General features: G+C 37.0%; 1 protein-coding gene across 4 annotated transcripts in view; it reads left to right on the plus strand.

The window, feature by feature from the left end:
• Positions 1-24,271, plus strand: part of CDH12 (cadherin 12) — a 1,144,846-nt gene that overhangs the window by 1,008,664 nt on the left and 111,911 nt on the right. For all 4 annotated transcript variants that reach the window (XM_008992219.5, XM_002745103.7, XM_078365926.1 and 1 more), the window contains one exon: positions 19,806-19,925. In XM_008992219.5, the coding sequence (XP_008990467.1) occupies positions 19,806-19,925 (120 nt within the window). The remainder of the gene's footprint in view (positions 1-19,805; positions 19,926-24,271) is intronic.

Raw genomic sequence — 24,271 nt, forward strand, 5'->3', positions numbered from 1 at the left:
AAATAAGTTCCATGAGATCCCTACTCTTTATACTCCTATTTTATATTTGAAGTAACAGAGGTTTAGAGTCTTTAAGTGACTTGCCAAAATCTTGTTAATTTGGAAGTAACAGAAAAATTCTAATGCAACTCAAAATATAAAATAGCACACAATATCTTTGAGGAATTCCCACATTGTCTTCCACAATGGTTCAACTAATTTCCATTCTTATCAACAGTGTAAAAGCATTCCTATTTCTCTGCAACCTCGACAGTATCTGTTGTTTCTTGATTTTTTAATAATTGCCGTTCTGACTGGTGTGAGATGCTGTCTCATTGTGGTTTCCGTTTGCATTTGTCTGATGATCAGTGATGTTCCTTCACCTGCTTGTTGGCCACACAAATGTTTCCTTTTGAGAAGTGTCTTTATCTTTTAGCTACTTTTTAATGGGATTGTTTGTTTTTTTTCTTGTAAATTTGCTTATGTTCTTTGTAGATTCTGACCCAGCAATCCCATTACTGGGTATATACTCAAAGGAATATAAATTATTCTATTATAGAGATACATGTATGAAAAATGTTCATTGCAGCACTACTCACTATAGCAAAGACCTGGAATCAACCCAAATGCCCAACGATAGACTGGATAAAGAAAATACACATATACACTTTAAGGCTAGACTATATAGCCTTAAAGGGAATAAGATCATGTTCTTTGCAGGAGCATGGGTGAAGCTGGAAGCCATTATCCTCAGCAAAATCACACAGAAACAGAAAACCCAATACTGCATGTTCTCACTTCCAAGTAGGAGCTGAAGAGTGAGAACACAGGGAGGCGAAAAACACATACTGGGGCCCGTTGAGAAGGATGGGGGAGGGAGAGCATCAGGAAAAATAGCGGATTCATGTTGGGCTTAATGCCTAGGTGATGGGCTGATAGATGCAGCAAACCACCATGGCACACGTTTACCTATGTAACAAACCTGCACATCCTGCACATATACCCCAGAACTTAGAGTGAAATAAAATAAAATTTTTAAAGAATGGCACACAAAACAGGATTTATGGTCTCAAATTATCAGAATGCTTGGAGGATGAGCTTCTGACAGGTGTAGTTGAGACTTGTCTTTTCTTTTCTCCCCGTGAGTCTAAATTTTGTGGCCTCTGGTGTGTGACAATCTTTTCAATTGCCCACTGAGGTGTTGAAATGGTAATAGCAATTCCAGGCATCTGCACACCAGTGGCCAAAGGGGGTACAAAGAGAATTTTCTGGAATCTCACAGTATTTGTCTCTTCTGATTTTATTGGTTTTAAATAGGTTACATTTATACTTCTTAAACAATCATTATTAGCCAGAAAAAAGGGGGCAGAATTTGGATTTGTTGCTTTAGATCTAAGCCAATTGCCTCTATGGGATTCAACTTCTAATGTACATGGAGGTATAATGGGGATGGTGATATATTAATATAAATATGAACAGTTCATAGGATTAGGTGGGATTTATTTTGGAAGATTATCACACTGACCACTAAAATTACATTAGCATTACAGAATTGAAATAACTTGCACAAGATCATATATTTAATTAATTACATTGTTGATTTAAGGATTTAGTGCTTCTGACTTCTAGTTCATACACATATACTATATACACACATATATAATATATTTATATGTTTCTTTTCTTTTATTTGAAACTCCATAGACAGATAGATAAATAGGAAGGTGTGTGTGTGTGTGTGAGAGAGAGAGAGAGAGAGAGAGAGAGAGAGATCTTATCCTTAGCAAAGCAGAGGCATCAAAACAAATAATGTTAGGTATGTAGGGTGTGCATTGAACTCTAATTAGTCACAGGAACTGGTCCTGAGCACCTTGGCCAAATATATTTGAATCAAAAATGATTTATTTACCCTATAATAGTATGATGCTACACAGAATAAAATACAAGCTTACTGAATTGTCGCTGGGAACTACTGAGTGAATATATTCCAAACTCAGATATTTCATCATTATTTCTATGGAATTTCCTAACAGCATCTGTGAAAATAATTTCAAATGACATGTGGCATAAAGAAAGCATCACTGTAAGTTGGAGTTCAATGTGTGTCACTGGACGCAGGCATTCGCATTTGTATTGATATTCATGGTATTATAGAATTCTTGGCACATAACTGGGAGATAAAGTGCTCATAAAAATGGATTCACTTATCCATCAAAGTAGGTTTGAATCACAAGGTGTAAATATGTATAGTCTAAAATATTTAAGACAGATCTAAGAGGAAGGTTTTATAACCTCAGAGTGCTTTTGGAGCCTTGGACTGAATACCAAATCTTAAGTTGCTGTCACAGCATTAGATGTACTGGGGCTACTCTGGGGCCACGCTGAGCAAGGTCGGGGTGTTAGGCAGAGAAAATCCAAATTAAATCCTCTGATCTTAGAAGTACAGTTCAAGGAGGCATCACTTCTACTCTGGGGGATTTTTATGACATGTCTTTTCTAGTCCATCTTAAAGATTCTCATTATTTCATGAAGACTTAACCAATGTATAATTCTTTTCCCTTGGGTCTCTAACAAAGTGATGCAATATCATTATAATCTGCTTGCTGGCATTTTAATATATTTTAAATACATATTCACAATCTCCTTTGTCTAATACATGGAAGATAAATTCCAGATCAGTATCTGAATATTCAGGGGTGAGAGTTGAGGATAGGAATCATGCAAGTGCCACACTTTGGGAAGTCATTGCCCTATGTGTGGTTCAGGAGAACAGAAAGTGAGTATTTAGGTATAGGTTTTACTTTACATACCCTAGAAGAGCAGTACTACATGGCCAATTCTATTATAATATCTTTATATGTAAATATTAACACATTTAATAACAGTAGAAAATTGATGCTATGTTTTTTCACCTTTTCTGCAAATGAGGGAACTAAAGCAAAGATAAATTTGCCTTGAGACCGCACAACTGTTTAACAGTTAACATGGGATTCAAAATTTAGGCCACAGAGACAAAGATTATAATCACAATGTCAAGCTATTCAGCCTCTCCTAATTGATGAGCTCCTCTAGGACAATTAGCCCTGGCTTTTCCAGATTCATCTTCTAATTTTTTTTTTTTTTAATTCTGTTACCTGTCCCACTGAAAAGCAATTATATTAAACTCTCTGATGGGAGCCGAAGAACTGGTGGTGTTAATCATTTTTGTGTGTGGGCACTGTGGTTTATGCCTGTAATCTCAGCACTTTGGAAGATCGAGGTGGGTAGATTGCTTGAGCCCAGGAGTTTGAAACCAGCCAGAGCAACATGACAAAATTCTGTCTCTACCGAAAATACAAAAATTAGCTGGATGTGGTACCATAAGTTTATAGTCCCAGCTACTTGGGAGGCTGAGGCGGCAGAACTGTTCGAGCCCACCAGGTTGGGATGGCAGTAGGCTGTAATCATACCCCTGTACTCCAGCCTGGGTGACAGAGGAAGACACTATCAAACACAAAATCACACTAATTCTTATAAAATACCTTATATGCTACCCTGGCTGAGTATAAAGAGGATGGAGAAGCAATTTATAAATCTAAGGAGCAAACCAGAAACAGAACCCAAAGAACAAAGTGGACCTCATTGTTATAGTCCATTTTGTACTGCTAAAACAAAATACCCAAGACTGGGTAATTTATCATGTTCAGAAATCTACTTGGCTGACAGTTCTGGAGGCTGAAAAGTCCAATATTGAATGGCTACATCTGGAAAGAGATTTCTTGGTGTGTTATCCTGTGAAGGAAGATGAAAAAGCAAGAATGAGCACACCTGAGAAAGAGAAAATCACTTTTTTTCTGACATTTTAGTTGTATCCAGGCCCCCAGCTAATTGGATGGTCCCTGCCCTCATTGAGCATGGATCTTCCCCACTCAGTCCACTGACTTACGTGCACATCTCCTCTGGAAACACTCTAGCAGACCCACACAGAACTTTCTCAGTTCTCTAGGGGTATTAGTCCATTTTCACGCTGTTGATAAAGACATACCCTAAATTGGGCAATTTATGAAAGAAAGAGGTTTAATTGAACTTACAGTTCCATGTGGCTAGGGGAGCCTCATAAACATGGTGTAGGGCAAAGAAGAGAAAGTCTCCTCTTACATGGATGACAGCAGGTGAAGAGAGAATGAGAGAGACACAAAAGCAGAAACCCCTGATAAACCAAACCATCAGATCTCGTGAGACTTATTTACCACCACAAGAACGGTATTGGAGAAACTGGCCCCATGATTCCGTTTTCTCCCACCATGTTCCTCCCACAACACATGGGAATTATGAGAATACAATTGAAGATGAGATTTGGTTGGGGACACAGAGCAAAACCATACCATTAGGTATTTCTTAATTCAGTCAAGTTGACACCCAAAATTAACCATCACAATTTCAATCTTTATCAACTTGGCACCCATATGCATTTTCTTAAGGCATACTTAATCTCTAAATAAAGACAATAGCAAGGTAATAATTCCCCCAGTATGATACAACTATCTTTCTTACAATCAAAAATATATTAATTTCTTCTCCTAAAAAGGAGGTAAAGTCCTTGAGTGATGTTTACTTTTTGCACAATGTCCCATAACTTTAATGCTATGATATAAATTAATAATTCTTAAAGACTAACATAAAGTCAAAATATCTTATATTAGATGATGGAAGAATAAAATATAAAGAAAAACATATTTTCTTAATATATGTATTTATACACATAAAGAAAACATAGAAAAAATACTTATGATAACCAGTCCTTATTTCTACAATAATCATGTGCTCATAGCTGAAATTTATTAACATCTTCTTCCACTTCCCATTCTGTATTCCCTTTGCCTTCCACAAGAATGTCAGCTGGTGATGGTTCTTTACACAAGGGCTCTGGGCCATTCATAATCCTACCTAGACTGAATTATTGTAACATCCCATTGACCTTAATCACAGGGCATGATACTAGTAGAGCCAACCTGAGGGATCGTCTGTATTCTAGACATACTCTAGACATACTCTACCTTACCTCTGTTGTGGAGTAGTAGTCCAATTCACCTCACTGTTTTGGAGAAATCACCCCAGCCAAGACTATAACTCCCTTCTTAGACTGTTGATTTAGATGTACCAGGAGCCCAAAGTATCCTGGTGGCATTCTCAGCTTTGGGTTTAATAGAATCACTGTTGTGTGTCCTGGTGGAAGCATTCTGTTCTCTGGAACTAAGACCTTTAAGCCAGCAGTGTATAAAGTTGCAGGAACAAGAAGCAAAAATTTGTTAGTGGGACACCAAGGGTAATAGTGAGTGGTGCCAATAATCCACGCTGGCCCTAAAAATTAATAGCCTTTCCACAATCAAGTATATTCATTCTATCCCAATAGTCCCCAAAGTCCTAATGTGTTCCAACATCAACTCAAAAGTCCAAATTCCATATAAACCAGATATGGATGAGATTCAAACCATGATGCATTCTGAGGCAAATTCCTCTTTAGCTGTGAGCCCATGACTTAACAAGTTACTAGTCCCCCAAATACAATAATGGGACAGGCATAGGATAGATATTCCTATATCACAAGGGAGAGTTAGCCAAGAAGAAAGGGGTAACTATTCTCAAGTAAGGCCAACAGGGAAAACATTAAGTCTTAAAGCTGGAGAATAATATCTCCATGGGGGTAGGGTTGGACCCTCAAGACCCCAGGCAGCTCCACCTCCATTACTTTGCTGGCCTTGGTACCCCCAGCACATCTTAAGGGCTGGAGTCTTGCGCCTATAGCTTTTCCAGTTTGGAGTTGCATGCTGATGGCCCTACAATTTGGGGTCTTGAGAGAAGCCCTACTCTCAGGTATACACTAGGCATTGCCTGACTGGGGACTCTCTGCCATGTTGTGTTAGTCTCTTTTTATACTTCTGATAAAGTGAAGACTGGGCAATTTACAAAAGAAAGAGGTTTAGTTGGACTCACAGTTCCACATGGCTGGGGAGGCCTCGCAATCATGGCAGAAGGTGAAAAACATGTCTTCCATAGTGGCAGACAAGAGAAAAGTGTGAACCAAGTGAAAGGGATTTTTGCTTATAAAGCCATCAGATCTTGTGAGACTTATTCACTACCATGAGAACAGTACAGAGGAAACTGCCCCCATGGTTCAATTATCTCCCACTGGGTCCCTCTTACAACAAGGAAATTATGGGAGCTACAATTCAAGATGAGATTTGGGTGGGGACACAGCCAAACCACATCATTTCACACTTCAAATATTATGTCCTCTCATTTTGAAACCAATCATGCCTTCCCAACAATCCCTCAATGTCTTAACTCATTTCAGCATTAACTCAAAAGTCTACAGTCCAAAGTATCATCTGAGACAAGGCAAGTCCCTTCTGCCTATGAACCTGTAAAATCAAAAGCAAATTAGTTGCTTCCTAGATACAATGGGGATCCAGGCACTGGGTAAATACAGCCATTTCAAATGGGAGAAATTGGCCAAAACAAAGGGATTACAGGCCCCATGCAAGTTCAAAATCCAGCAGGGCAGTCAAATCTTAAAGCTCCAAAATGATCTTTGATTTTGTCTCACAACCAGTCACTGATGCAAGAAGTGAGTTCCCATGGTATTGAGCAGCTCTGCCCTGTTGCTTTGGAGGGTACAGCCTCCCTCCTGGCTGCTTTCATGGGCTGGCATCGAGTGCCTGTGGCTTTTCCAGGCACACGGTGCAATCTGACCATGCATCTGACATTCTGGGCTCTGGAGGACAGTGGCCCTTTTCTCACAGCTCCACTAGGCAGTGCCCCAGTGAAGACTCTGTGTGGGGCCACCCACCCCACATTTCCTTTTCACACTGCCCTAGCAGTGGTTCTCCATGAGTGCCCTGCCCATGCAGCAAACTTCTGCCTAGACATCCAGGTGTTTCCACACATCTGAAATCTAGTTTCCCATACCTCAATTCTTGACTTCTGTGCACCCGCAGGTTCAACACCATGTGGATGCTGCCAAAGTTTGAGACTTGGAGCCTCTGAAGCCATGGCTGAGAGCTGTACCTTGTCCTTTTTTAGTGGCTGGGATGCAGGGTACCAAGTCCCTAGACTGCACATAGCAGAGACACTCTGGGCCAGGCCCACAAAACCATTTTTTTCTTCGCAGACCTCCAGGTCTGTGATGGATGGGGCTGCTACAAAAGTCTCTGACAGTCCCTGCAGACATTTTTTTCATTGTCTTTGTAATTATTATTTGGCTTCTCATTGATTAGGCAAATTTCTGCAGCCAGCTTGAATTTCTCTTCTGAAAATGGTATTTTCTTTTCTATTAGATTGTCAGGCTGCAAATTTTTCAAACTTTTATGCTCTGCTTCCCTTATAGAACTGAATGCCTTTTACAGCACCCAAGTCACCTCTTAAGTGCTTTACTGGTTAGACATTTCTTCTACCAGGTAGCCTAAATCATCTCTCTCAAGTTCAGAGTTCCACAAATCTCTAAGTCAGGGGCAAAATACTGCCAATCTTTTTATTAAAACATAATAAGAGTCACCTTTGCTCCATTTCCCAACAAGTTCTACATCTTCATATGAGACCACCCCAGCCTGGGTTTCATTGTCCATATCATTAACAGCATTTTGGTTAAAGTCATTCAACAAGTCTTTAGGAAGTTTCAAACTGTCCCGCATTTTCCTATCTTCATCTGAGCCCTCCAAACTGTTCCAGTTACTGTCTGTTACCCAGTTCCGAAGTCACTTCCACATTTTTAGGTATCTTTATAGCAGCACCCCACTCTACTGGTACCAGTTTACTGTATTAGTCTTTTTTCACACTGCTGATAAAGACATACTGAAGACTGGAGAATTTACAAAAGAAAGAGATATAATGGACTCACAGTTCTACATGGCTAGGGAGGCCTCACAGTCACAGAGGAAGGTGAAAGCCACATCTCACATGGCGGCAGACAAGAGTGAGAACAAAGTGAAAGAGGTTTCCCTTCATAAAACCATCAGATCTCATGAAACTTACTACTGCAAGAACAGTGTGGGGGTAACCGTCCCCATGATTCAATTATCTCCCACTGTGCCTCTCCCACAACATGAAGGAATCATGGGAGCTATAATTCAAGATGAGATTTGGGTGGGGACACAATGAAACCATATCACATAGCATTAGTCTTACAGAGCTATAGTTGGGGTTGTCTGTGTTGAGTTTGTCCCTGTGACAAAAATGTGACTAGGTCCCCAGGATTTCTGCGACATTCTTTTAACTCTAGGTGAAGTCCACCATGGTCTTACTTCACTTACTCTGTGTGCCTCCAGAATCAATTACCCTACAGCCAAGGTTTACAGCTTATACCTGCCAGAGTGGTGGATCAAAGCACCCCTAGGCCCACTTGAGCCATTACTGGGGTGGCTGAAAAGCACCATGCTGGAATGTGGGTAAAAGAGTCCTTAGATACTCCTGGGCAGTGAGTCTGTACGGGAAGGGGAGCACTCTTGGTCTATCCCTGGAAACAATCCTATCCTCCTAGAGCTCTGGGCTTGTGATGGCACAAGAAGTCTGGGATGCCCTGAAATGCCTTCTGAGTCTTTCATTCATTCAATGTTTTGATGAATATCACCTGGCTGCCTTCTGTCCATGGTAATCTCTTTAGCAAAGGGGAGCTTGGCCACACCCTTAGGTTAATCTCAGAAACACACTTTTTATTCTTTATGGTCAGTCTGAAAATACTTGACAATTTTACTTTCTGCCTTCCTTTTAAGTTCTGTCTATAAATCATTCTCTCCTTTCTCATTTTACTTCAGATGGCTTAAAGAAGCCATGTAGCATCTCAAATGCTGTGGTGCTTAGATATTTCTTCTGCTGAATATCTTAGGTCATTGCTTTTAAATTCTACTTTCCACAAAGTCCTAGGACATGAACATAACTCTGCCACATTATTTGCAACTGCATGACAAGGGTTACCTTTATTCCGGTTTCTAATGCCTTGTTCTTAACTTCCATCTGAGACTGCATAAGAACAGCTTTTGCTGTTCATGTTTCTATGAACATTCCAATTACAACTACTTAAAAACTCTCTTAGAAGTTTCAGACTCAACCTACATTTCTTTTCTTCTGAGCCCTCACCAGAATTTCCCTTACTACCATCTTCATGGTGATCTAGACTTTTTCTAGCTTCTCCTCTGAATTCTTCCAGTCTCCATCCATTACCCAGTTTCAAAGTCACTTTCACATTTTCGGATATTTGTTATAGCAACAACTCCACTTGGCATCAATTTTTCTGATCAATGTGCAGCTATAGCAGAATACCAAAGACAGGGAAATTTATCATGAAGAGAAATTAGTTTGAACTATAGTTCTGGAGGATGGGAAGTCCAAGATTGAGGAGCTGCATCCAGTAAGGGTCTTCTTGCTGCATTAGTCCATGGGAGAAGGTAGAAGACAAGAGAGAACATACGTACAAAAGAGAAAATAGCTTTTCTTCCATCTTTTTGTTGTTGTTGTTCTATCTGGGCTTCCAACTGATTGGACTGTGCCTGCCCACACTAAGGGTGGATCTTCTTCATCCAATCCACTGACTCGCATGCAATCTTCTCTGACAAAAACCCTCACAGACACATCCAGGAGTAATGCTTTACCAAATCTCTAGGTATTCCTCAATTGAGTCAAGCTGACACTTAAAATTAATTAGAACACCCTTGTTTCAATGTCTTATAATATTCCATTCGTTTGTAGCATCTTTACATGCATACACACAGACACACACACACACACATGCAGATATATTCTATTTTACATTTCTCTGCTGCATGCCTTTTTTATATAATTAAATGTGCAGTCATATCATTTGAAAATAAATTTCAATATTCTTTTTCATTTTTATTTGAAAAGCGACATTAGTATATTTAGAATTCTGAAATAAGAATTAGAAAATATTATTTTCCTAATTCTGTTTTATCTTCAGATCATAATGCAGTGTATATATGCAAGGCCAAAACAAAAATAAACTGATTTGCTACACAAAATCTATCTCTTTTTTGTCATATGCATCAGTTCTGAGAAAGGTTAATGTTATTCTTCAAAGAAATTTACATTAACTCTCCTCTGGCTTGCATTCCATAAATTGGCTAAGTCTTCTTGTCTATGTAATTTTTTAAAAAATTAATTGAGGTACATTAGAAAACTCAACATCAGCTGAACCTCCAATTTAATGTTGAAAGTGATTCTAAAGATCATAACCAGCTACCAGGTCACCCATTTATCGAATTGTGTGTATTGTATTTCTGTCTTTTCTGTGTAAAGGTTTATGTGAGTACTATAAATAATCAATAAACATTTATTTTGGACTTAATGATAAACCAGGTTCTTGGTGTATAAAGATAAATATAAAACGGCTATTGGTGTAAAACTGTTTTACTACAGTAAGAAAAAACATGTACTGGGTTTTAAAAACTCCAAATATTCTAGTGTGATGGGATTGTAGAGCAGTGAACAAATTGCCTCTGCTTGAGATCAGAAATGAAAGCATTCACACAAGTGACATGGACCTGGATGTCAATGGTAAGGCAAATGTCCTCCAGGTAGCAGGAACACCTGTTCAAGAGCACAGAGGCATAAAAGAGCCTCATCATAAACAGTAAATAAGTATGAGTAGTCACAGCATGGGGTCTCTGGGATCACCATTGTAATCTAATCTGCAAGGCATATTTGAAATCTATTCATGTCATGCTATTCATATCATGCCAGTGAGTTTAGATGACTTTTTAAAAATAGGGATAGAAACCCATTAGAGGTTTATTTGTTTTTGTTTTGTTTTGTTTATTTCCATTTTATTTTTGTAATCAATGAAAGTAATAGGGTCAATCTTGTGTGTTGGCGCAAAGAATCTAATATTCCTATGTTAAAGAGACTGAAGGAGAAAGCAGACAGCATGCATTTCACCATTCCAATTGTGAGAAGGTGAGAACCCCAACCTGTTAAGACAATGGGAGAGTGATAGAAAGCAAGAGCATATGCAATTACTGGAATATTCCTATACATCTGGAAAATTTAAAAATATTTTCTAGAGGCCATACATTAAATATAATCCACTTATATGTATCTATTTTCTATGTCTTCCTAGCAAGTTTATTTAATTCTCCCAATGTAACTAATACATAGAATACAAAACTGTCATGCTAGAAGTAGCATTTTACAAAATAAATAATTACATAACATACTGTTTTTTTTATCATACATTGAAAGTAGCATCTGGTGCATGGTATATACAAGTAAATACTTATTGGTTGAGAGAAGACATGAATGAATTAACAAAATTGATTGAAACAAGACATGAATGAGTTAACATACAATTTACTACTTACACTGAAATTGTGAGTAATTGTGAGTAGTAAAGATAGCAGGGCACTCTTACTTTGCTACCATTTTGTGTGAGAATGTCTTTAAATACCAATGAGAATGATTTTAACATCACTGGCCTTCAAGTATTGGACTGTAAAGTGGAAACACTGCACCAAATGATTCTTAAAATTTACCCCAAGCCTTCATATTGTTAGTCTTAATTAAATCAAATAATTAAAGCATGATTATTACATGACACATCAAAGAGCAGAAGCAAGCCCTCTGTAGTTATATGCTGAAATTAAGCTGGCTTGCCTGGTCTGGGCTCCAGAACCCACATACTCATTGTATAAAAATTCAGAAGAATAAACAATAAAAACCACATAATTTTACCAAACACAACTAAAGGATAATAGTTTTTAAGGTATACATACCACACATGCACAAATAGATATGAACACGTTTACACAAAAGAAAACCACTTAATCACATAAAAATGAAACCAAATAAAAATGAGTTTGTACATTAACCTTTCAGTAGATAGACACAGATATAATACATTAAAAAAGGGTTAAGGAAGGCTGTGGCTTGTACAGACACACAGACACACACGCGCGCGCACACACACACACACAAGAAATGACCAAAAACCATATGATGTTAAAGTTCACACATAAAATAAAATATACAAATAGGAAGGATGTGGGCTGGTGAGAATGATAAAAAATATATTCTGTAGAGAGGAATGTAAAGAAATACAATTTCTGGTAGTTGCCTTGACAATACAGCTCAATATGTTGAATCCATGTTTCTTGTTCCAGCTACGGCATTAGTAAGAATTCCCTGATAGCAGAATTGTTTGTAATAGGAAAAATAAACAAAGTCCTCTTAACAAAATGTCTGCTCAAAGAAAATTGTTTAAAAATTGTGAGAGAGATTTTTATGTGCTTTTATAAAATGGTTGTTCTATATATTTAATGAATAAAGTAAGGTTCAAGAAATTACACCGAAAAACAACAAAATTCTAATCAGAGATGTAAATACTATGTAACTAAAATAGTCATTACAAATTATAAAGTACTACTCGCTTTGTTACATTCTCAATATAATTCTATTTTAGTTAAGCTTTCGCATACTTTTAAATTAATGCAATTGCATCCTACAATAAGCATAAATTATGTCCAAGTATAGTAAGGTTCAATTTTGTATTGGGGGAAAATAGATGTGTAGTTATTTCTCTTTCATGTTAATAGATATTGAAATAAGGTTAGTGGGTAAGTATTCTAGATAGATAGAGATAATGAGATAAATATAAGTCAATATAGAAGGGGTAGTTAAACCCTACAGTAGTCCTAATAGTGGCTTAAAAAGTCATACATGACCATTTTCTCTGCCACCTCCATCTGATTTTTGATCCACAGTGAAGGTGGCTCTGATTTTCCTGAGTTTCCCTCAACACTTCCAGGAACTCTTTTACCCAGAGCTGCCTCTGCATGTAATTAAAACTCCCAGGAGCAGTGAGTAGAATGGTGCTGTATTAGCCAGGGTTCTCTACAGGGACAGAACTAAAGCACTGATGTATGTATAAGGGGAGTTTAGTAAGGACTATTGATTCACAAGATGGCAAGGTGAAGTCCCACAACAGGCCATCTGCCAGCTGAAGAGCAAGGAAGCCAGTTCAAGTCCCAAAACCTCAAATGTAAGGAAGCTGACAGTGTGGGCCCAAGAGCCCCTGACAAACCAGTGGTGTATGTCCCAGTGTCCAAAAGCTGAAGAGCTTGGAGTCTTATATTTGGGGGCAGGAAGCATCTAGCATAGGAGAAAGATGAAGGCCAGAAGACTCAGCAAGTTGGCTTCCTCCACCTTCTTCTGCCTGCTTTATCTTAGCCACACTGGCAGCTGATGAGGCGGTGCCCACCCAGATTGGGGGTGGGTCTGCCTTTCCCAGTCCACTGACTCAAATGTTAATCTCCTTTGGCAACAGACACACCCAGCAAAAATACTTTGCATCTTCCAATCCAATCAAGTTGACATGCAATATTAACCATCACAAGTCCACCTCTTGTCAACTTGAACCCATACACATCTCTGAAGTTACACATAATCTCCAAGTAAAGACAATAATAAGGTCATAATTATGCCTAACATAATACAGCTACTCCTCCTATAACCTGAAGCACACTAATCCTTAACCTGAATGCTATTACATAAAGTTAACAACACTTAAATGCTGATATGAAGTTAATAAATCTTGTGTCACATGATAAAGAAAAACAGGATATAAAATGAAGATACTTTTCTTAGTACAAGTGTAACATGCACAAACATATTCTTAATTGCAGTCCTTGTTTCTGCAACTGGTCACATGGTTGAAGCTGGTATGGATGACGACCTTCTTCCACTACTTGCAATTCTGTATTTCCTTTTTCTGAAGGAAGCACCTCAGCAGGTCATGGTTTATTACCTGGTGGAGTGACCCAAACCTTTATTCCTGAAGGATCTGTGCCATTTCTATCTGCCTGGATTGTGTGGTTGTAGTTTCCCATTGATCTTATTCACAGGGCATGTTAATACTAAGAGATGCCCTAAGATATCTCCTGTATTCCACACATACTCTTCCTTACTTCCATTGTGGAGTAGTAAATTGATTTCATCTTGATAATGTGGGTGAATCACCCCAGCCAACACGGTAACTCCCTTCTTAGCCTGTTAACTTAGAGTTAGGAGGAGCCCAAAGTGGCCAGGTGGCAATCTCAACTTCCAGTTTAATGGAGTTGTTACTGTATCTCCTGGTGTCGGCATTCTTCCCTCTGGAACTAAGACCTCTAGGCTAGCAGAATGTAATGTGGCAGAAACAGGCAGCAAGAATTTTGCTAGTGGATCACTAAGGGTGATGGTGAGTGGTACCATGTCCACCATTTGATTCCTGGACTGGTGAATCCTGGCTGTGGGAGAAACAGTACCATATATTAAATACTGATCAGAACATACACAGCCTTCTGGAGAACTTGTACTGAAGGCAGAACCAGGTGGAAGTAGTCAGATCATGTGAGTGGTTTCCCCATGCTGTTCTTGTGATAGTGAGTGTATTTTCATGAGATGTGATGGTTTTATAAGGGGCTTTTTTTCCTCTGCTCGGCACTTCTGCTTCCTGCTGTCCATGAAGAAGTTTCGTTTCTTCCCCTTCACCTTCCACCCTGATTGTAAGTTTCCTGAGGCCTTCCCAGCCATACTGAACTATGAGTCAATTAAACCTCTTTTCTTTATAAATTACCCAGCCTCAGGTATTTCTTCATAGCAGTATGAGAACAGATTAATACACGTGGTTAAGGGAAACTGAGCAGGCAGACTATGGATATGTTGCTCAAAGTACACAAAATTTCACCTAGGAAAAATAATTATTTTTGAGACTGGAGTCTTGCTCTGTCACCCAGGCTGGAGTGCAGTGGCGCCATCTTGGCTTACTGCAACCCCAACCCGGGTTTAAGCGATTCTCCAGCTTCAGCTTCCCCAGTAGCTGGGATTACAGGCACACACAACCACACCCAGATATTTTTTTGTATTTTTAATAGAGATGGGGTTTCACCGTGTTAGCCAGCCTGGTCTTGATCTCCAGACCTTGTGATCCACACACCTCAGCTTCTCAAAGTGAGGATAAATAAATTCTGAACATCTAACACACAACATGGTGACTCCAGCTAATAGCAATGTATTCTTGAAAATTGCTAAGCGAGTAGATTTTAAGTGTTCTCACTACATAAACTGATACATATGTAAGGAAATGCTTAAGTTAATTAGCTCCGTTTAGTCATTCCACAATGCATACATATTTCAAAACATGCTCTATACAAGCAATGCATACAGTATTGTCAATTACAAAATAAATAGATAGGGAAAAAAGAAAGTCCAAAAAAAAAATTCAGGTCTCTACATAAATGAGATTTTACAAAATTGTTTTTCCTGATTACCATATGAAAATCTCTCACCTTGAATCTGTTTCTCCTCCCATTCCCCTCTGGATAGGGCATTAGATTTCAGGACTTGACCTCCCAATTTTATTCATACTGTTTCCCTGGCACCTTGGACAGTGTGCCTGGCACTTCATATACTCATTAATTTGAGAGGAGTAATTAGAAACTATTAAACCATTGTGTGCATTTGTGTTTGTGTAAATGTATTGTCTGATCATACAAGATGTTATATGTATGAATTCTCAAAATTGAATCTACAAAGTGAAACACTGCTTTATATTAGTGTTTTCAACATAAATTGGACAAATGAACATTGACTTGAATTTAAGTTAATTCTTCTAGGTAATGTTTCCCTCTTTAATGAGTTTATTTATCAGAATTTTATTATGATATGAATGTTTCCTTGAAAAATAGTGAGATCACATTATGTTATGACTATAATTTTACAACATAGAAATACATAATGCTTTACTAAATTATTAATTTCCACATACAGTTTCATATATACATATCTGTATACTAAAATGATATGCTATGAACTGACTTGAATCCTCCTCAATTCATATGTAGACTCCCTAACCATGAATGTGACTGTATTTGGAGATAGACCTTTTCAGGAGGTAATTAAGGTTAAATGAAGTCATAAGGGTGGGCCCCAATCCAATAGAACTGGTGGACTTATTAAAAAAAATGAAGACACAGCAGAGAGCTCCTCCCCCTCCCTTTCCTTCCCCTTCCCTTCCCCCCTCCCCCTCCTCATCTACCTATCCACCCCCTCCTCCCCCCACTTCCCCCCCGCCTCCTCCTCCTCCCCTCTCCCTCTCCCTCTCTCCCTCTTTCCTTCTCCCTCTCCCACTCTCCCTCTCCCCCTCCCTCTCCCCCTCTCCCCCTCCCCCTTCCTTCTCCCTCTCCCTATTCCTCTCCCTCTCTCTCTCTGTCTCTCTCTGTCTGTCTCTGTCTCTCTTTCTCTATGTGAGCACAGAGGAAAGGGCATGGAAGAACATAGTGAGAAGCCAGGAAGAAAGGTCTTGTCAGAAACCCAATTTTTCTGCTCTTTAATCTCAAACTTTTTGTGTCCAAAACTGTGAGAACGTAGATTTCTGTTGTTTAAGAAACTCAGCCTGTGCTGTTTTGTTATTGCAGCCTGAGCTAACCAATACAATATCCAAATCAGATCTCATATGATCTTTAACTCATAGTCATTTAAATGTTTGTAATCACTTATTTAGTTGCAGTTTGTATCAAGTGAGTATCTCCTGATACCTAGTCATCAGACTTCTGTCATACTCAATGGTCAATTTCTCTGTTCTTTGCTTTATCATAGTTTTATAAATATTTATTCCCTTTGAGTGACTGTTTAAGATATAGAATTTAGCTATTACTAAAAAATAACTATTAGTGCTGGCTTTAACTGTTACTAAAAATACACTAATCTATTGCTGATCAAAACAGTGTTGGAAACTTGAAGTGACTTGATACTCTCCATTGCAAATTCTGCCCTCTGGCTCTGACCACTTACACAAGAGTGTTTTCTCTATGGGCTACATTCTTTCTCTGCATTTCATCATTTACAGTGGTGATACTCTTACCCCCTGGAATCGAGTGATAAGAGAATACATTTCAAGCTGACTGCTACATACAAGACTACTTCAGATTCTGTGCAAATCATTGACCGTATTCTTTCCTTGTGGCACATTAAACATGCCCCAACCAGAACCTCCTGCTCTTTCCTCCTGGGTATTTAGTGTTTAATAGTGTCAGGAACAGCTGGTGTGCTATCCAAGCACTGGAAAAGGTAGTCCTTGGAGATTTTCATGCTCCATGAAATTGATTGAGACTTCTTAATGGAAAGAGTATGAAATCTGTGTCTTTTGCATGAGTTTGGTGACAGTCATGAAGCAGCTGACAAAATAAGCTGGTATAGTGGTGTTTAATGGCATTCTTGTAAACACCCAGAGAGGCAATCCTCAAGAACCTTTGAAGAATTTACATTGGAATCTGCTCTTTCATTAAAGAAGAATTAACCTATACTGCAATTCAGTGGACAATCATTTTTAATTCTGTAGATAAAACGGAAGAAATATAATAGGAATGCAGTTATTCTTGCTATCCAGTGATCCTTTTAAGTAGCACAAAGTGGGATTATATGAAAAAAAAATATTTGCCACTTTGATGCATTAATGAAGCATTTTCCAATTCACTCTTTTAATATTTGAGCTTTAAATATTATTAACATAGATTTTTTTGTTTGTTTGTTTTGAGATGGAGTCTTCCTTTGTCACCAGGCTGGAGTGCAGTGGCATGATCTCGGCTCACTGCAACCTCCACCTCCTGGATTCAAGAGATTCTCATGCCTCACCCTCTCCAGTAGCTAGAATTACAGGCATGTGTCACCACACCCAGCTAATTTTTTGTATTTTTAGTAGAGATGGAGTTTCACCACTTTGGCCGGGATGGTCTCGATCTCCTGACCTAAGGATCCGCCCTCCTCAGCCTCCCAAAGTGCTGTGATTGCAAGTGTAGGCCACCATGCCTGGCCACATAAATAATTTAATATAACTATTGGAAGAAAATATTTGTTTGGCATAGCAGAGTTTCATGTAAACAGAATGTAAAAACAAAACAAAACAACAGAACAAAAAATGTAAAAGTAAAGATACGTGTTCATCTTTGTTTTCCCCATTTTACATTACAATATGGTGTTGGTTTGTCAAATTTTATAGATGTTGTCACTAAGTATTTCTTGTTTCTCTAATATTTTTATTTCCTATTTGTAACTAATTATAATACTTTTGTTCTCTTTAAATATATTCAATGTGTAGAATAATTTATAGTTTTTCAACTGCAATATTTTTATCTAGAATTAGGGCAGTAATGAATGTTTGTAAACTTGCCTATACAACACATGCATAGTGGAGGGATAGCAGATATCCAGATGAAGAATTTGGGAAAAAATACTGTTGATACCAGAGGACTTTACTCTTAATAAACTGTTTATTTCTATAGCATTAAAGAAAGATAGTTTTACTGAATCTTTAATACAGGTACCCAATGTTACACAGAAATAAACATGGGGCCAGGCACGGTGGTTCACGCCTGTAATCCTAGCACTTTTGGAGGCAGAGGCAGGTGGATGAGGAGTTCAAGAGATCGAGACCATCCTGGCCAACATAGTGAAACCCCATCTCTACTAAAATACAAAAATTAGCTGGGCATGGTGGCACATGCCTGTAGTCCCAGCTACCTGGTAGCCTGAGGCAGAACTGCTTGAAGCTGGGAGATGAAGGTTGCAGTAAGCCAAAATTGTGCCACTGCACTCCAGCCTGGTGCCTGGCAAAAGAGGGAGACTCTGTCTCAAGAAAAATAAATAAATAAAATAAGAAAAAGAAATAAACATTGGTCAGATTATTATTAATGAGAGTGATGATGTTGATGATGATGATGACGGGTAATATTAGCCTTCACTCCTGACTGCCTAATAATGTTTTCCTACATTCCCTCTAAAAGTTCCCTCTAAAGGTTTATTTTCCTGGGAAAGGCTACTGTTACATATTTTTCGTCTGTTAAGTCTTCGCATTGAATGTCTACAGAAAGATATCATTTCTCACTCTTGTCACAACCTTAACATTTTATTAAAAGCAAATGGCAGGCTGGGTGCAGTGGCTCACACCGGTAATCATAGCACTTTGGGAGGCTGAGGTGGGTGGATCACGAGGTTAGTAGTTCGAGACCGGGCTGGCCAAGATGGTGAAACCCCGTCTCTACTAAAAATACAAAAGTTAGCCAGGTGCAGTGCTGCGTGCCTGTAATCCCAGCTACTCCAGCGGCTGAGGCAGGAGAATCACTTGAATCCGGGAGGCAGATGTTGTAGTGAGCTGAGATCGTGCCACTGGGTCAAAATATATATATAGGAAAGCTGCATATCATTCGGATTTTTTGTAGTGTTTTTCTATGTCACTGAATATTTAGGTTAATTCAATCTTGAGGCAAAGAAGTGCTCCTGTAGCTATTTTGCAATTATTTATGGTTTCTCAATTTCTCAAATTTTTCTTTTCTAATTAAAGGCTTCCTAATGCTAGTAGGTAGCTGTTAATTTTTAAATTGCAATTGCAAATTACTCAACAACCTCTAACCTTCAGTACACTCTAAACCTTTTAGCCTCTTCATTGATATCCTAATTATAAAATTAAAACATCAATAGTAGGCAGATGAGCTAATATAAGTGGTGTCCATGCTTTCTTTGGCATGCCAATCAATAAGGTATCATGATGACTTTCAGTTCGATGATCTAGCTACTGAAAATGGGCACTGCTTTAAAAATACATATTTAAAGTTGTCATTTACACTAACAGCTATATCCTTGCCCAACGTTTTGCTTATAATGGTTAAACTATCCTCAGTGACATCATGTACTCCTGGCATACTTGACACAGGCCAAATTCCGAAGGATAATCAAATCCAGCAGATAGGAGGCATGACTTTGAACGTGGTAAAACAAAAATACTAATGTGATTTTGTCTTATTTTCCAGGTGCATATGTACTTCAGGTCAAAGCCACAGATGCAGATGACCCGACCTATGGAAACAGTGCCAGAGTCGTTTACAGCATTCTTCAGGGACAACCTTATTTCTCCATTGATCCCAAGACAGGTAAATTTTTTATTAGAAGCAACATTACCACCAGCCCTTCAAATATTTAAACTTTAATTAAATCTTGGCATGGGGAGTTGCATATTATAATACGGCCATAAAGATTCAGTGCAATGCATGTTAAGCAAAGAAATAGAATCTTACCTTGCTGCTGAAGAATGATTTCCCTTTAAGTGATCTTTGTGTAAAATAAACCTTTTAGCATCTTTATAAAGTTCAAATTTGTTAGGTAGGCAGCCATTGTTTGTCTTATTTAAAATTTTCAAAAGTCTACTTTAAAAAGAATTCTTCCGGCTATAATAGCTTTTCATTTCAAAATTATTGGCTGGGTTCAATTATATTTAGTTTTTAGTTTTAGGCCTTAACAATACATGGTAAGATCCTGGAGCTTCTATTGAGATATATATATATATATGGGTTATGAATGCTTGATTTAGATTAATAGAGACTTATGCTTATAATGGAAGAAAGGAGAGACTTGACAAACTTGCAATACCAAGAAAGATCATGGTTCTGTTTGCCTTGTGTCTACAAATCTAGTCCCATTTTTAATTTAAAAAAATGGCAGTTTTCAAATCCAAATATGATATAAGTAATATAAGAAGGGCAGGAGGCTATGCACATGGAATATTTTGTCTTTCCTCTTAAATAAATGGTCTCTCTATTTCTAAACAATCAATTTCTGGATGCCCAATACTTTGCTCAGTAGACTTAACCACTTGATCAGTTATCAAAGTAGGCTTTCCATGTCACAGTTGGAGCAGATACCCCACAATGATGGTTATTTTGTCAGTTCTTATGTACTACATTAGATCATACAGCAAACTGAATTTAATGTGATGTATCATGTGAACCTAAAATAATGAAGAATTGTTCTCATACTAAACTAAGCTACATTTTAAATTTGTGAATTATTTTTTAAATATCAACATCCATTTGAAAAGTATACATTTCAGATACTACATATTCAAATAAGTTAAACATTTTTAAATTGATACTTCCTAAGAAGTTTGTGTTAAAATCTGTATACCAATTAGATATGTTAACTAATAATTATGTACAATAATGTTGCCTAGAAACATAAGGTCTATTAATGTTTCTTAACAAAAGTGGACCTCCAAAATCTGCAAAACTTTCTATCAACTGAGTCTCCCATTGTCTCTTAATTTCTTATCGTCTTCATTAAGCCAAAAAGGGGCAGAAGTCATCAAAAAGTTAAAGGACTCAAGCAGGAAATCACTCCCTTATGTAAACCAGAAGAAAGGGTAGAGTGTAATAAGGACAGCATCAGTCCTTCGAGCTACCCATTAAGAAGGAAGTATCAGTGCTGAAGAGAATCTGGACTGGTTTAGGATGAAGAAGCTCCTCCAATTTGGATAGAGTTTTGGAGAACAAAGGCCAGTCTGTCAAATGTTAACAGTGAGTGCATGATGGAAAAATTACATCTTGCCATACAAGAAATTTTTCAAGAAATATGGGAGTAAAGATAGGAAAATGTTTAACAATATCATCTAAAAGGAAGTTTTGTGGCTATTTTTTAGCCGTGAAAAAAATCACATACGTATTTGTAGAAAAGGGGGGTAAATTGGAAAAAAAAAAAGAGGTCGAGGAAATTGTTCAATAAAGTTTATAATGCACAGTGTTCCAGAGGAATTAAGAAGGTTTGGACAATAGGCAGAATATATAAAAATAATAAAGGAAAATTATCTAAAATGTTTTATTGTATCAGATGGGGTCATTATGGGTTATTTTTTCTTTGTCTTATATAATTATGTATCTTTTTGAAGTGTGCTTTAATGGGTAATCTGACCAGAAGTGGAAGTATGGACAATGCATGTCTCTTAGATCCCTTCAGCTAATGAAGAACCCTCCTCAGGGACAAGAGGAATAAAATAATGAGAAAAGAGAGTGCCTAGAGATTAGTGAAGAAAGAGCATATTAAAGGTCACTTACTTGATTACAATGAGAAACTATAAAGTAGGTAAGTTTATATACTCAGAATAAGAGTGAGTATTCTCTCAGAAAGAGAATTAAGCATTTAACATTAAGGATTTAATATTGGTAAAATAACTGTAGATAAAACCATATCTAACCTTTAAAAAGCAAGATGAGAACCAAAGAACGATACATTTAAACGTGAAGAATGAATTAAGAATGTAATTGTTATGGTCAAATGACTACCAAACAAATTTATGAGCCAAAAAAATACACTTCCCTTGATTTCCCTTGGCCGATGTCAACTTTGGATATATCCTAGTGTCTATAAAATTTTGTTTTACTACACAGTATGTGAATATGTAATGTAACATTTATAATTTTGTATTTATATTTTTATACGTTTATTATTTAGAACTAACAGTGAAACAATTCTGTTGTAAGCTATGTAATAGATTTTTGAAGCATTGATTTTCACTGGAGACAGAAGTCTTGATACGAGCAATGCCTCAGACCACTGGGCAGGAAAAGAGTGGATGATGAAGCACTTCATTAAGAGAATGAAAACTAGTTCTTCATGCACAGAAACCATTAAGAAGACTTTTTGTCAAATTTATCACCTTGTGGTAGATAAGAGTAAATCAAAAATCAAGGATAATTGCAATTTCTCAGAAATCATCTCCATTTGTTCCAGCCATATAGCTTCCCTTTATGATTTATTTGCTGTTATTAAATAAAAAGCATAAAAACCCAATATTATCTGAAATTTTCCACGTTTGAGTGTAGAAAGAAGCTTAAAACAATTCTGAAAAGAAGACTCTCATCAAAACCTCTGGTGCCTAAATATTTATGAAGAGATAAAGAGATAATTTTGTGTTTCATTTGAAATGAGAAAATAAAAATATTTCTACATTGATACTGCTGTTTTACAAACATTCGCAGCATCTCTAAGTGGATATGGCAAGTTTATTTCTAAACCATATAAATCAACATATTCTTAACGGTATAAATTAATTTATTCCATGAACTAAACCAAGAAATAATAGCTTTTAAAATCAGTGTATTTGACAATTTTTTATCTTAACCATGAAATAATTTACTCTGACTTAAAATTCAGATGCATTCATTTATATGCTTCAGATGATTAGTAAATGACATTTAAAACACATAAAATGTAGCTACAACTATAAAACATTAAACAATTATGTTTATTATACTTAACATCTGTTACCTATTAAAATGTTTTGTATTAGCGTATTGTATTATTTTATTATACAAATTATTTCAGTTAATGTTACAAAATATTAAAAAACATCGATAATCTATACATTAAACAGGAGCAAAAAATTATAATTTTTAATTCAGTGATTAAAATCAGGGTACTAAACATCTCAACAGTTTTGATAATAGATTTAAGAAAACAAATATTAGTATAAATGATGAACTCTCATGTCTTAATTTATTCGTAAAATTCTGTTAATGGATTTAAATTTTCCCTAAGTGATTCTACATAACTAATCTGAGTTCGGTAGTGCCATATTGCACATCATATGGTGATGATACACTGTATTTTTCTAAATTACCTGAGCTCTATTTGAGAATACATCATAATATTATTTGACCTCAATATCCTCTTGTTAATCTTTAAACTTGGTCGTTTCTGTATGTTAAAATATACTCAACATAAAATTGACTATTTTAACCATTTTAAGTGTACAATTCAGTAGCAGTGTGTTTACATTTTTGTGCAACCATTACACCATCTATCCAAAACATTCCCCTCTACATCTCTTAATTTATGTGCATTGTCAAAAAATGCATCCTTTATAAATGTTTATTTTACATGTTTCTACATGTATTTATAAAATTCTCTTTAAGAAAAACAATAGAGTGAGAATAGATTTGCATGAGATAGTTTAAAAGTATTTTATTCCCTGTTCTGATATTTCTTGCTGTGGGCTCCTGTTCTAAATTCTGCTTAGGGAGACATGATAAAGTTTGCTCACATGACTGATACTTTCCCAAGATTTTTGTCCTGAGTCTATCGACTTTTCATTCAGAGATAATAATCTTCAAGCCTTTCTCCCAACGAAACCTCTTCCTATAGCGTGACTGATATTATTCTTGTATGTCTTCTAAAATGTGTTAGTGTTATAAAAGCTTCATATTGAAATTAAAGCATGGACCAATAACTTTATATTTTGAGCTGGCACTTTATAATACTATATACATATGCTTATGACTTGAACATTCTTTAAAGAAATCAAATTTATTTTGTATGTTAAGTATAGAACATAATGTTATAAGAAATACACACACACACACACACACACACAGTGGAACTTACTATAGTGGAACAAATTAACATATCCATCATCTTATTTATTCTCCCCTCACATTCTGCCCCTCCT

The sequence above is a fragment of the Callithrix jacchus genome, chromosome 2, assembly GCF_049354715.1.
Source record: "Callithrix jacchus isolate 240 chromosome 2, calJac240_pri, whole genome shotgun sequence".
Lineage (NCBI taxonomy): Eukaryota > Metazoa > Chordata > Mammalia > Primates > Cebidae > Callithrix > Callithrix jacchus.